Here is a 14,309-nt window from a genome sequence, read left to right as displayed (position 1 = left end):
TTTCTATTGGAATGGACGAATCTTTTCCTGTATGCATTCCCTCTTATCCTCGAGACTCTTGTCAAGCTGAAGAACGATCATGTCACCATGATTCTGATAGCTCCTCGGTGGCAGAGACAACCTTCTACTTCAACTCAGCAGCAGGGAGCCATATCTTCTACCAGTTTTTACGTCTCTGCTTACACAGAGTCAAGAGTCTCTACTTCATCCCAACCTGCAGTCTCTACACCTGACAGCTTGATACCTCTCAACAAAACTCCCCTTCAGTTTTCTCAACCTGTACGAGACATTTTAGAGGCTTCTAGAAAGCCTGCCACTAGACAATGCTATCATCAAAAATGGACTAGATTTTCTACGTAGTGCATTTCGTGACAAGGAGACTCAAGATTCCTCCTTATCTTCTGTTCTGGATTATCTTTTGCACTTATCTCTGCACTCAAGTCTACATGTATCCGAGTCCATCTTAGTGCAATTGCTGCTTTCCATCAGACTATTGGAGGGAAACCCCTCTCTGCTCATCCAGTGGTTTCCAAATTTATGAAAGGACTTTTTAATGTCAAACCTACTCTCAAACCACCTTCAGTGGTTTGGGATCTCAATGTTCTTGCTCAGTTAATGAAGCCTCCATTTGAACCAATGTCTACGACTCATCTGATATATCTCACTTGGAAAATGGTGTTTCTTACTGCCCTCACATCTGCTCGAAGAGTCAGTGAGCTGCAAGCTTTAGTTGCTGATCCACCTTTCACAGTTTTCCATCATGACAAGGTGGTCCTACGTACTCATCCAAAATTCTTACCTAAAGTGGTTTCACTCTTCCCTTTTGTATCGCTAATTACTTGTGTACATACATTGTATGTTTATTGTATAAATTGTTTTATTTTTGTCTCCTAATTTTAAATTGTTATACGTATTGAAGTACTGTATTTTATATTGCGTGTACAACAAACTTTTAATAAACTTGAAACTTTCAGAATTTCATCTCAACCAATCTATTGTACTTCCAGTGTTTTTTGCCAAGGCCTCATTCTCATCCTGGAGAATCAGCTCTTCATACTCTGGACTATAAGCGTGCTTTGGTGGCTATTTGCAGAACTATGCTGTGCCATATGTTTCATCTAGGTTACTGCATTCTGCAGGTCATTTTGACCTGGTTATTCCATCTTTTAAAATTTTACACAGCATGAAACTAAGTAGAAGTGTTCTCCTGTGATGGGCCGATGGAATACGCTTTTAGTGTATCTTTGACAGCAAAAAGATCTGTGTGAATTTAAGAAACTGCTGAAGCGACATCTTTTTTGTCAGATGAAATATGCCTCTTAATGATGTGGACTTTTGTGGATTTGATTGGTAATCAGTTCATCTTCCTTTCTGAAAAATTAATGTGATAAAGTTCTTATTTATGTATGTCACACTGCCAGTACTGCAGTATGCATTTCTGTATTGTTCTAATAAATTATACACTATAGCTTCTGATTATGTCTTATTGGGAAAAGGACGCAAATTATATGCATATAAGGTGCATTTTTTAAGAAGAGTACACTATTATTAAACTAAACTAATCCTTAAGTTTATATATCGCATCCTCTCCATAATTATAGAGCTCGGCATGGTTTATAAGGGTTTAATAAAGAAAGGGGTAGCATAAGGGAATGGAGGTTGAGTATAGGGGGGAAGAGAACATTACATTTTTATGAAGAGCTTAGTTTTCAGGTGCTTACGGGATAGTTGGAAGGAGCCCAGATTCTGTAGTGGGACAGTAAGATTATTCCAGAGCCCTGTGAGTCTGAAAAAGAGATTTGCCCAATTTTCCCGCATAGAGGATATCTTTTAGCGAGGGGAAGGATAGTTTAAGTTTTTGGGTGGGCCTGGGTGTGTCAGGGCTCAAGGAGTTCCAAGATAGAGGGATTAGGGGAGGGAGGATGCCGTGTAGGATCTTTAAAGCTAGGCAGGCGCATTTGAAATGAACCCTGGAAATTATTGGGAGCCAGTGAAGTTTGGACAGAAGTGGGGAAACATGGTTGAATTTGCGTTTTGCGAAGATCAACTTGGCCGCAGTGTTCTGAATTAGCTGAAGTCTTTGAAGACTTTTTTTTAGTTAGGCTTAGATAGATGAAATTACAATAGTCTAGTCTAGAGAAGATGATAGATTGAATAAGTATGGCAAAATGTTGTTGGCGGAAGCAGGATCTCACTTTCCTCAGTATGTGGAGGTTAAAGAAGCATGATTTTACCAAGGAGTTGAGATGGTCGTTAAAGGAAAGAGAAGAGTCAATAATGATGCCTAGAACTTTGCTTGAGAACTCGAGTCGCAGTGTGGCTCCAGAGGGTAGGTAGCTGTTCTAATTTTGGGCCGAACCAGAGTAGTTTTGTTTTGGACTCATTCAGTTTCAATTGAACTGAGAGGGACCAGCAGACAACACTTGTTTCAAACGACAGCCCATCTCTAGTACATATATAGCCATTCCTGCATGCATTTTAGAACAGGCTCTATATTGCCCAATTCTGTTCCAAAATAACTGAACATGTCCCAGCCTAATACTTTCAGATTTCTAAGTTCAGATTTCTAAGTTCTATCTAAAACAGAGCTCCACATGTATACTCAGACCTCCCAGGAACTACAGGAACTATTTATGCAGAACATTTCTCACACCTCCACAAGTCTTTTTGTGGGGTCTATATTAACTCCCTCCCTCTACTTTCCAACTCTTTTGCCATAGCTTTCATTTGAGCTTTTTAAAAGCACACATTTTTATTTCAATAATACCAATTTTTATGTGCATAGTTATCTCTCTTTTAACCCCAAGCTACCTATTGTGTGGAAAGCTGCTTCCACCTGTGTAACATCAGTAATGTCATTTCATCTTTGTATTAGGGAAATGGGACAATTCTGACAATACCTATCACAACAGGATTCTTTCTATTTGACTAGGTAAGGAGTAGCTTCTTCCCTGTTCCTCTGTAGTTTTAACAACCATCCAAATGAACTTTATTTTTTTCTAACTTAAAAACTGGGGACAGGTAATGCTGACTAGGTTCATACCAAGAATTTCAGTCACATTATCCAGATAGAGGTGCTGAAAATCTCTACATAGACCAAATAGCATCAGTGTAGTCCAAGGGAGGAGGCAGAAGTTACCTAGAGATTGGCAAAAGTCAGTGTTATTATCAAGATAGCCAACCAAAAAAAACTTAGGACAGCTTTCTTTGCCATCCTAAGGGTTCCTTTTCCAAAGCAGTGCTACTGACCAGCAATATGCTGAATGCAAAGAAGGTCTTTCAATTCCCATGGGCTTCTTCACATTCAGTGCATGTTAATCAGTAGCACCACTTTATAAAAGGAGTCTTAAGTTATTTAGGTGGCTGTCTGGGTGACATCACTGAATATTGCCGATACCCGAGTAATTCCTGACGCTGCCCGTTATGCCCACATATTCAAAGCTGATGAATACCCAGATACCGGTACTGAATATCAAGTTATAATGATTGTGGTGCTACAAAATATGGTTAGACCCACCAAAGATAATGTGACTAAATACTGGGCCAATAAAGATTTACATGCAAATATGAATACCAATTATCTACGAAAACATTTGTTTCTTTATCAGAACACTTCTAATTTACAGGTAAATAGCTATTGGGCTAAAGTAACATAAAAGCCAAATGATTATTAAATTACTAGTACAGTGGTACCTTGGATTACGAGCATAATCCGTTCCAGGAGCATGCTCGTAATCCAAAATGCTCGTTTATCAAAGCGAGTTTCCTCATAGGAAATAATGGAAACTCGCTTTGATAGGTTCCCATCCCCCACCCTCTCCCCCCCGAGGCCACAAGCGCTGCTGCACCCACCAAACGAGAACCGGCATTGCTCCCCCCGAAGGCCCCCCCGTGAACCGGCACCCTCCCCCCCGCCATCGGGCACTCCCCCACACCGCGACCTGAGGTCCCCCCAACCCACCCGAACCCTCTTCTTACTTTGCTGTAGCCTCCACAGCGGCACCGGCACCAGCATGTCCTGTGCGTGGTGCCGGTGCCTGAAGATCTGCTTCCTGTGCTGGGCCTTGAGAGTTCACATTCGACGTGAGAGTTCACGTTCGACGTGAACTCTCAGGCCTTGAGCATGCGCACAGGAAGCAGATCTTCAGGCACCGGCACCACGCACAGGACATGCTGGTGCCGGTGCCGGTGCGGAGGCTACAGCAAAGTAAGAAGAGGGTTCGGGTGGGTTGGGGGACCTCAGGTGGCTGCAGGGGGGCCCGATGGCGGCAGGGGGGGTGTTGGATCGCAGGGGGGGGTGCCGGTTCACGGGGGGGGGGGGGGGCACTCGCAAATTGAAGCGTGCTCGGTTTCCGAGGCGCCAATTTTGCAAATGTTTTGCTCATCTTGCAAAACACTCGCAAACCGGTGCACTCGTAAACCAAGGTACCACTGTATTTAAGCCCGTTACATTAACGGGTGCTAGAATAGATGTGTAGACTTTTAGCACAATGGGTCGCTGAGGCTTTCTTTCTTTCTTACTTTATGTTTTTTATCTCTCTCCCTGCCCCCCTTTCTTTCTGTCTCTGTCCCCCTGTGTGTCTCTGTCTCTTCCCTGGCCCCCTGTCTTACTGTCTCTCTCCCTGGCTGTCTGTCAGTCTTTCTTTGTTTCTGTATCTTCTCCCTTCGCGAGTGTGGGGCAGTTGTAGGCGCGCAAGCGCAATCCTTCCGGCCACGGATATACGGAACAGGCAGGTTGGAGTGCGCATGCACCGCCTAGAGTTTTATTAAGTAGTCATTAAGCCAGTTACATTAACGGGTGCTAGAATATATGTCTGTCTGTCTCCCTCCCGCTGACTCTCTCTCTCTTCCTAGCCCCCTTTATCTGTCTGTCTCTCTCCCTGCCCCTGTGTCTTTCTTTCTTTCTGTCTCCCTCCCTCCCGCTGTCTGTCTGTCATTTTTCCCCATTTCCCTGTGCAGCAGCATTGTCATCCCACTTCCCTATGCAGCATTTCCATCCCACTTCCCTCCTATCCCCCCCCCTTTCCTGTGCAGAAGCAGCAGCGGTATTTCCCTTCCCCTCCAAGTCCCTGTATAGCAGTAGCAGCATTTTCCTCCACCCCCCTTTCCCTTCTCTTACCGCGATCTGCTCTTCTCTTACCTGCTCCGTTCGGCCCCTTCCCCTTCTTTTACTAACGTTGTTCTGCTGATCTGGCCTGCTCCTGACCCTCCCACCGCCGACAAACCTCCGGGCTCCAGCCGCATAGGCAGCACTTTAAACAGGCTGCTTCGCGGCCTTCTACTGCCGATTTCCTCTCCCGCGTCTGTCTCCGATGATGTCATCAGAGACGCGGCAGAGGAAATCGGCAGTAGAAGGGCACGAAGCAGCGTGTTTACAGGGCTGCCTACGCCGCTGGAGCTGGGAGGTTTGTGGAGGGTCAACGGACGGAGCTGCTCTCCACCACTCGGTTGCTGCCACTGCCCCACAGGGCTGCGAGTGTGGGGCAGTTGTAGTCGCGCATGCGCACACTTCTTCAGGCCACGGACATACGGAACACGCAAGTGAAAGTGCGCATGCGCGTCTTAGGGTTTTATTATAGAGATATTTGAAAAAGTAAAGGCCAACTCAACTGTGCTGCCATGCAAGAGATTCCAGTTCAATTCTCAGCCCCAGCTTCTAAACCCCATACCAGAAGAGACTATGAACACTGTAGTGGCAGTCAGTGTTCAGAGTCCCAGCCATTACACAGCAGTAATACTTGCTTACTGGTTCCAGAACACCCAAGAACAGGGTTCCAGAGGAATCTGCATAGTGTACTCCACAAATCACATTACATATCTTCCTTTTAAATTTTAAAAAGCACATAAATTAGAGCTTCACCTTCATTCTCCTCTCACTGTCATCCAGTTGGCCCTCTGCCTGCACCAATTTTCTTGCCAGATCGTCCCGCTCAGCTAAGTGCTTGTCTTCAGAAAGTTTTTTTAGCCTTTGTAAAATGCTCTTTGTCCGGTATAGCTCGTCTTCTGTGTCCTTCAGTTTTGCTGCAGTGATCCTCTCCCGCTCCTGAGATTTCCTCAAGCGATCCCTCAAGGTCCGAATCTCGTTGCTGTGCCGAGAAAGCAGTAGAGAAATCTCATTCTCAGTGTCTTCAAATTTATTGAGGGCTTTCTCCTGCCTGAACTGCAATCTTTTCAGTGTTTTATTCTCCTTTTGCAGATCCTCAAGTTTGATCTGGACTTCAGTTAACTCATTGCGAAGCTCGTTGATTTTCAGCAGCCGAGCTGATAGAACCCTTTTTGTAACAAAATCCATGTCCTTTGCAGGAGGATCCTTGTTGAGGCTCTGGGTCCGAAATCCCCATCGTGTTCCTCTTTTATTCGATGGATGCGTAGGGCCTACTTTCCTAATGCCTAAAAAAAGGATGAGGGTAGGAAAAGAATAAAACCTTTTATTGCACCTACAAATCTGAAAAGTATTTCATTACATACCAAAGATTTGATTTTTAGAAATTAAAGATAGAAGGCGGCTAGCTTTCTTCAATATTGCTTTCAAGTGTACACTGGGTCTCTCTTAACTGGCATAAAAGAAACATACAAGGACCGCTTACAATTTAGAAAGATATTGAAGACAAAACTGTTTGTGGAGGCATTTAAAAAAAAACAAAAAAACAACTACCTGGTAGATTTATTTTAAGAATTCTAAGCTGTGGTTACTGCATTTTATTTAATGCAGTGTCTCTCAAACTTTCTCGAGCCAGGGCACACGGCTTGATGCACCCAGATGTAAGTGGACGCCGCCGTGATGACATCACACATATGCATGACATCATCACGTTGACATCCGTGCATGTGCAGAGGCCCCCCAGATGGGCCCTGAGACGCCAGTAGGGGGTGCCAGCAGGGAAGAGGGTCGGAGAGAAGGAGAGGCATTGACGCCAGCTGATTGCCTACAGCAGTATTTTTTATCAACTACTTCAAGCAAAGTACCCCCTAAGTCTAACAAATATCAACTGAGTGCCCCAACCACAGACCTCCCTAGGCCCACCCAAGCTCTGCCACAGATCCCATCCCCTTTATTAATTATAATGCAATTTTCTCCATTCATTTTTCATATACACACAATATACACAGCAGATATAAATTCTCAAAACTGACACATTTCAATTACTATATTGAAAATAAAATCATTTTACCTACCAGCGATCCTCTGCAGGCTGCTTTAATTAGCTTTAAAGGTGAGACCAGGAGGGAAGCTGGAGGACGCAAGAGAGAAGGGGGTAACATGCAAGCCTTCAGCGAATCGGGCGACGCAGGTGCTGTACCGCGTAGGGAAGTCAGCTGGCAGGGGCCTCTCTTCCTCCTCAGTGTGCAGCGGCACACTTGGAATCTCAGGAGGCACATTACATTACATTACATTAGTGACTTTTATTCCGCTCGTACCTTGCAGTTCTAGGTGGATTACAGAGAAGCTAACTGGACATTTCCAGGAATATTACAGTTTAGGAATTGGGAAGCTAACTGTACATTTCCAGAAGATTTGCAAGTTAGGTAGTGGTATACATGGTTGATACTTTGGAGAGAAAAAAATTACAAGAGGGTGAGACTGTTTGGGGGGGGGGTTACAAGGGAGGGGAAAGGACAAGGGGAAGAGTTAGGATGTCTGGATAAATTTTTTGAATAGCAGAGTTTTGATTCCTTTTCGAAATGATTTGAAGTCGTTCGTTGTTGTCAGTAAGTTGGAGATGGAGTGGTCAAGTTTCACTGCCTGCGTCACTAGGAGGTTGTCAAACATCTTGTACCGAGTACCTTTGAATGGGGGTAAGTAAATGGGGTCTGAGTTCTTCTTTGCCTAGTAGTAAGATTCTGATTTAGGCAATTGGTTAGGTAAGTGGGGGCAGTACCATTTAAAGCTTTGAATAATAGACAGTATAGTTTGAATTGAATCCGTGCTTGTATTGGTAGCCAGTGAGAGTCCAGGTAGGCAGCGGTGATGTGGTCATATTTACTCAGCGAGCAGATCAATCTGAGAGCTGTGTTTTGTAAAGTCTGTAGTTGTTTTATCATGAATGCAGGGCATGGTAAATAGAAGATATTGCAATAGTCCACTAGACCTAGGACTAGGGATTGGACTATGAGCCTATATTGCTCTATGTCGAAGAATTTTCTTATTTTTCGTATATTTCTCATGGTTAAAAATGCTTTCTGGGTAGTCTTGTTAATTTGGACCTGCATTGTGCAGCATCTATCTATCATCACTCCTAGGAGTTTAAGATCGGACTGTATAGGGTATTTGGTGGCATCAATTTCTAATTCTGAAATAGAAGGGGTTTTGGCCTTTTCTAGCAAAAAAAAATTTGTTTTGTCTGAGCTTAGTTTCAGTTTCTGGTCTATCATTCATTTTTCCACTGCTTCTAGTGTTTTTTTTCTGTTTTTCTGTTGAGGTGGGGTCTGGAGAATCAAAGGGGAGGAGTATGGTAATTTCGTCTGCGTAGCTGAAAGATGTAACATTTAAGTTATCTAGAGTGGTCCCAAGGGAGGATACAAAGAGGTTGAAGAGTGTAGGTGACAGTGGGGACCCTTGAGGAACTCCACAGGGTTTAGACCATGGTTCTGATTTAAGATTGCTTGATTTAACTCTGTAAGAAATCCTTGGAACCAGTTGTATACCCTGCCTGATATCCCTATGGCTTCAAGTATCTGTAGTAGTATGGAGTGGTCAACCAGGTCGAATGCAGCAGAGAGATCAAGTTGAATTATCAGCATCCTTCTGCCTTTGCTAAGGTGCTGTCGGGCTGTGTCTAGTATGGTTGCTAGTAGTGACTCTGTGCTATGGTTGGATCTGAAACCTGATTGTGAGGGATGAAGTAGGTTGTGATCTTCCAGGTAGTTAGTGAGGTATTGAGCAACTAGACCTTCTATTAGTTTAACGTAGATTGGTATTGAAGCGATGGGTCTGTAGTTGGAGGGGATATCTATTGGGCCTTCTGTTAGCGTGGTTTGTATCCATTGCATGAGGCTAGCTTTAAATTTGGGGGAAGCATTTGTTATCAGATATGTGGGACAGTTGTTCAGGTCGCATGATGCATGACTATATTTTTTGTAGAGTCGGTTCATGTCAGACCAATGTACTACTGGGAAGTCGGTCCAGTGTCTGTCAGCTGCTATGGCTTTTCCTATTGTGGGGTTTGTTATTATCTCGTCGAGATGGATGTGTGTGTGTTGATGAAGGTGGTCCTGATCTTAGTAATCTTGTTTTTGAAGTGGTCTGCAAGTTGGGTTGCTGTTGGTGGATGGTTTCCTTGTGTGGCTAGGAAAGGTTTGGTATCAGTGAGGTTTTTTACTAATTTGAATAGTTTTTTTGTGTCTAGGGCCTCCATGCTGACCAGTGTGGAGTAGTAAGCTTTTCATTTTTCCTTGAGTTTGACCTTATATTGTTTTATTAGGCTTCTCCATGCTATTTTAGTATGTTCTTGGTTGTTTTTTTTCCAGTCTCTTTCCAGTTGTCTGCAATGCTTTTTGAGTTGGAGAAGTTCGGTGTTGAACCATTTGTCAGACGGTCTGCAGATTCTGTATTTTAATTTTACAGGTGCTAGGTCATTCAGGATTGTTTCACTTGAGGTTCGCCATTGGGATATGAATTCTTTGGGGTCTATGGTATCGATTGCGAGGTCTGCTTTGTCCCAGAATGTGGTGGGTTCGATTTTTTGGCGGGTTTTGAAGGGAGTTTTTTGGCGTTGATGTATGTTATTGGATTGTGCCCAGTTGATGTTGAAGGTGTATTATAATGGTCTGACCAGAGGGAAGGGTGCCAGGCCCCGTTTGAGATGTGGATTTCAGGTGTGTGAGGGTGTTGGGTCATGTATGCATCAATATCTAATTGGTGGCCTTTATCATGTGTGGGTTGGGGGTTAAGAATCAGTTTGAGATACACTGATTTAATGTGATGGCTAATGTGTTAATTCTTTGAGCTCTAAAAAATTATTTTTAAGGGATGCTATGTAATTGCAATGCAATTTGAATGTATTTTGTAAATGTATTGTGTATGAATTATTCTGAATGTTTTTCAATTGTTAACCGCTTAGTTTTAGACGGTCTAGAAATAAATAAAATAAATAAATACCGTACTTCATATTTCTGTTTAAGAACATAAGATTTGCTGCTACTGGGTCAGACCAGTGGTCCATCGTGCCCAGCAGTCCGCTCACATGGCAGCCCCTAGGTCAAAGACCAGTGCCCTACTATAGTCTAGCCTTACCTGCTTATGTTCTGGTCCAGCAGGAACTTATCTAACCTTTTCTTGAATCCCTGAAGGGTGCTTTCCCCTATAACAGCGTCTGGAAGAGTGTTCCAGATTTCTACCACTCTCTGTGTAAAGAAGAACTTCCCTAACTTTAAAGAGTGCCCTCTCATTCTCTTCCTTGGAGAGGGTGAACAATCTCTCTTTCTCTACTGTCAATTCCCTTTAATATCTTGAATGTTTCGATCATGTCCCCTCTCAGTCTCCTCTTCTCAAAGGAGAAGAGGCCCAGTTTCTCTAGCCTCTCATTGTACAGCAACACCTCCAGTCCCTTAACCATTTTTGTCGTTCTTCTCTGGACCCTTTCAAGTATGTCCTTTTTCATGTACGGTGACCAGTGTTGGATGCAGTACTCCAGGTGGGGGCACACCATGGCCCGGTACAGGGCATGATAACCTTCTCTGATCTGTTTGTTAATAATTCCTAGCATTCTGTTCACCCTTTTCACCGCTGCCGTGCATTGCACGGATGGTTTCATTGACTTGTCTACAAGTACTCCCAAGTCTCTTTCCTGGGGGCTCTCTCCGAGTACAGCACCTTACATCCTGTATTTTTGTTACCGACATGCATCACCTTGCACTTATCCACGTGGAATCTCATTTGACATTTTGCGGCCCATTCCTCGAGTGTGTTTATGTCTCGTTGTAGCTCTTCGCAATCCTTCTGTGTCCTCACTACTCTGAATAGCTTTGTATCATCCACAAATTTAATCACCTCGCTCGTTGTAACAATTTCTAGGTTGTTTATAAATACGTTGAAGAGCACGGGTCCAAGCACCGAACCCTGCGGCACTCCACTCGTGATGCTTTTCCAGTCTGAGTATTGTCCATTTACCCCCATTCTCTGTTTTCTATCCTTCCAAGATTCTAGAACACTGCTTTTCAACACTCTCTTTGAAACACACCTAGCAGCTGGGTTTTCAGGATTCCTAAAGTGGATAAACATGTGTATGTATACTGAACACAGATTGCATGCAAATCTATCTCATGCATATTCATTGTGGTAATCCTGTAATCCCAACCGGCCAGGTGTTTCTCCAGAACAGGGTTGAGAAATTCTGATCTAGAGACCTGTGCACATCCTTTTTCAGCAGCCCTTGGAAAATCATCCTATGGTCCAGACAGCCAAAACGCTCTTGACGACACCATCCATGTAGCCATAAATTCATCTCCAGAATATGAGCTTTTCTGCCCTGGTCTTTACCCTCAACAGTGAGGATGGACAAGAATGCCACCTGCGCACCTGACTACTTCATCTTCTTTCCCAGAGCCACAAAGTCACTTTTGACACGTTTGCAGGGGTACCTGGCAGTATCATTAGTGCCAATGTGGATGAGCATCATCGGATAGTAGTCATCAGGCTTGATGAGTCTCAGCAAGCTCTCCGTAATATCTTGGAGTTTGGCACCAGGTAGATAGCATACCTCTTGCGACATCATGTCTGGTCTGCAGATGGACGCTTCTGTACCTCTCAGAAGGGAGTCGCCAACTATCACTACCTTACGCCTCCTAGTGGTCACAGAGCCAGTAATTTTTGTGATCTCAAGCTTTGGTCCTTCCTCTCGTTAGGATGCTCTATCTCCTCCACTTCCAGGACAACATACCGGTTCTTCAGTTCAAGGGCTGGGGGAGTCACAGTACCAATCTTGCAGTGTTCCGTAATCTGAGTCCAGCTGCCTTCCCTAAGCACAGCCTCTTCTTCTCCACTGCTGGAAATCTTTGACGCCTTATGAACCATTTCATCGATGCATCTCTCATTCTCATGGATGCTTCTTAGTCTTGCCACTTCCTCTCTCAGTTCATTTACTCCCTTCAGGAGGGATTCAAGCTGAAGATAGCTTGTACATGGAACTACTCCCTCTGCCTCGGTAACATTTTCTGTCTGCACAGAGACAGAAGTTGTAATGTGAGAAGCAGTTTTGGTGATACGATGTTTCCCAGCCATACTGTGGTGCAGAAGTACTTACACCTGGAAGAAAAAAAAGAAAGGGCAGAAAAATCCTACCAAAGTAATTTCCTGTTCCTGGTTGGCTACAGCCTATAAATCAAAAACCTCTGCCTTGGGGTGGGTGGGATGGAATTAAATTAACACCACAGTCTTTCCGCAACAGCTATTTGTGCCTTAATCTGATGATATGCCCTGAAATGCAACCTAAATCATCAATCTAAGCTAAAACTCTTGTTTTGTATTAAACCTTAACAGACTCTAAAGGTTACACTATTGCCTAACTGATTTTGCTGAGCTAAAAAGAGAGAATTACAAAAATATAACCTATTAAATCTAAGTTTACCTTTCCCAAATTTGAATACCACCAGCATTAAGTTCCAATGGATGACTGTTGTTTTTTTTTTTCTCTCAGCAGATCCTCTAAGTACCTCTTCAGGTGTGAGAAAAAGGGTGAGTTACCCAATCTGGTGAAAGGGTTTGGGGGTTAGGTGTTTCAGGTTTGTGCAGATTGTCCTTGTTAAGATCAGCTGGAGAATTGTGAAGGGTAATTTAAGAGTAGTATAAGAGTAATTTGAGCCTAGGGATGGGTGGGCTGTGGGGAGGGAAGATGGGCAGAGGCAGAAAGTAGTTCACAGGTTGCTGTGTAAACTATCTTTAATGCAGATCCTCTACAACAGTGGTTTCAAACTCAAACCCTTTGCAGGGCCGCATTTTGGAAAACCTTCTTTTAAAGGGCTCTGACGGCATTGGACTCTGGGGGGGGGAAGGGATGGGAGGGGTGGGGGGAGAGGGTGTGAGCTTGCACTGTTTTCTATGGATATATATGTAACCTCTATTTGTATGTTCTTGTTGACATAATAAAAAATCATTTGAACATAAAGGGCTCCGACGGGGTGTGTGTGGGGGGAATCCCCCACTCTACTTAATAGGGATCACGCTACCGTGTTGGGGGAGTGTAGGGGGTGTAACCCCCCACATTATACTGAAAACTTAACTTTTTCCCTAAAAAATAGGGAAAAAGTTAAGTTTTCAGTATAATGTAGGGTTACAACCCCCTAAACCCCCCCCCCAATGCCAGCGCAATCCCTATTAAGTAAAGTGGGGGGTTCCCTACCTACACCCCGTCGGAGCCCTTTAAAAGAAGGTTTTCCTGTGGCGCGCTGTTCAAAGTCTTGCGCTGAATGGTCGGCGCTTGTTTGTTGGCACGCATTTGTCTCATGCGCTTAAGACTATGAACCGTACAGATGCAGGAAAACACTTGTGTGAGGTTACAGCAATGAGGAAGGCAACGTTCCAGAACAATGGTAACATACCGAGGGCCTCAAAATAGTACCTGGCGGGCCGCATGTGGCCCCCGGGCCGCGAGTTTGAGACCACCGCTCTACAACCTCTCTCTTAGAACCAGGCTTACTGAGGGTTAGGCACTAGGCCAGCATTCCACCCCCTCAAGGGTCAACTGTGGAAATCTGATCTCTTAAGAAAGTCCTCAGGAGGATCGGAAAAGACCACAATAAGCCATTTTGAAAATCAGCCGATAAAAAATATTGCTAGAGCCAGTTTAGCAACCATCGTTAAAGGAATGGTAAATTTTGAAAATCTGCTCCCAAGTCACTGTTCAAGGGCTTCGGTGGGGGGGTTTCCCCAAATAACAAGTCACCTGCAACTCCATTGCCCTAGAACAGGGGTGTCAAACTCAATCATATTAAGGGGCCGAAATCCAAAACCCAGGCTAAGTCATGGGCCAGACCACACCCATCTCTGCCCAATCTCCGCCCCAGACACCACCCCTATAATAGTACTAATTGTAACACTAATTTTTCCATTCATTTTTCATATATACACACAATATAATCTTATTAACAACACATAATGGTTAACCACAAAATTAAACTACACAAAGCACACTGTATGCTTCTCAACATTCATTCCTATCAGAATACATATAACCTCTATGCAAATACAGGACCAAAAATTAAAAGTACTGCGCTAATATATACAAAAAACCCCTAAGATTCAAGACTCTGTATGCTGTACAACCTCAGAGAAAAAGAAACAAATGCATTTCTTCCTGAACAGTGCAAAATAT

General features: G+C 43.8%; 1 protein-coding gene across 7 annotated transcripts in view; it reads right to left on the bottom strand.

The window, feature by feature from the left end:
• Window positions 1-14,309, bottom strand: part of LCA5 (lebercilin LCA5) — a 92,035-nt gene that overhangs the window by 66,620 nt on the left and 11,106 nt on the right. For all 7 annotated transcript variants that reach the window (XM_033939854.1, XM_033939848.1, XM_033939851.1 and 4 more), the window contains exon 3: window positions 5,861-6,390. In XM_033939854.1, coding sequence (XP_033795745.1) covers window positions 5,861-6,390 — 530 coding nt within the window. The remainder of the gene's footprint in view (window positions 1-5,860; window positions 6,391-14,309) is intronic.

Source organism: Geotrypetes seraphini, chromosome 3, assembly GCF_902459505.1.
Source record: "Geotrypetes seraphini chromosome 3, aGeoSer1.1, whole genome shotgun sequence".
NCBI classification, from domain to species: domain Eukaryota; kingdom Metazoa; phylum Chordata; class Amphibia; order Gymnophiona; family Dermophiidae; genus Geotrypetes; species Geotrypetes seraphini.
The sequence above is the reverse complement of the archived record's forward strand: the minus strand, read 5'-3'. Positions and strand labels throughout refer to the sequence as shown.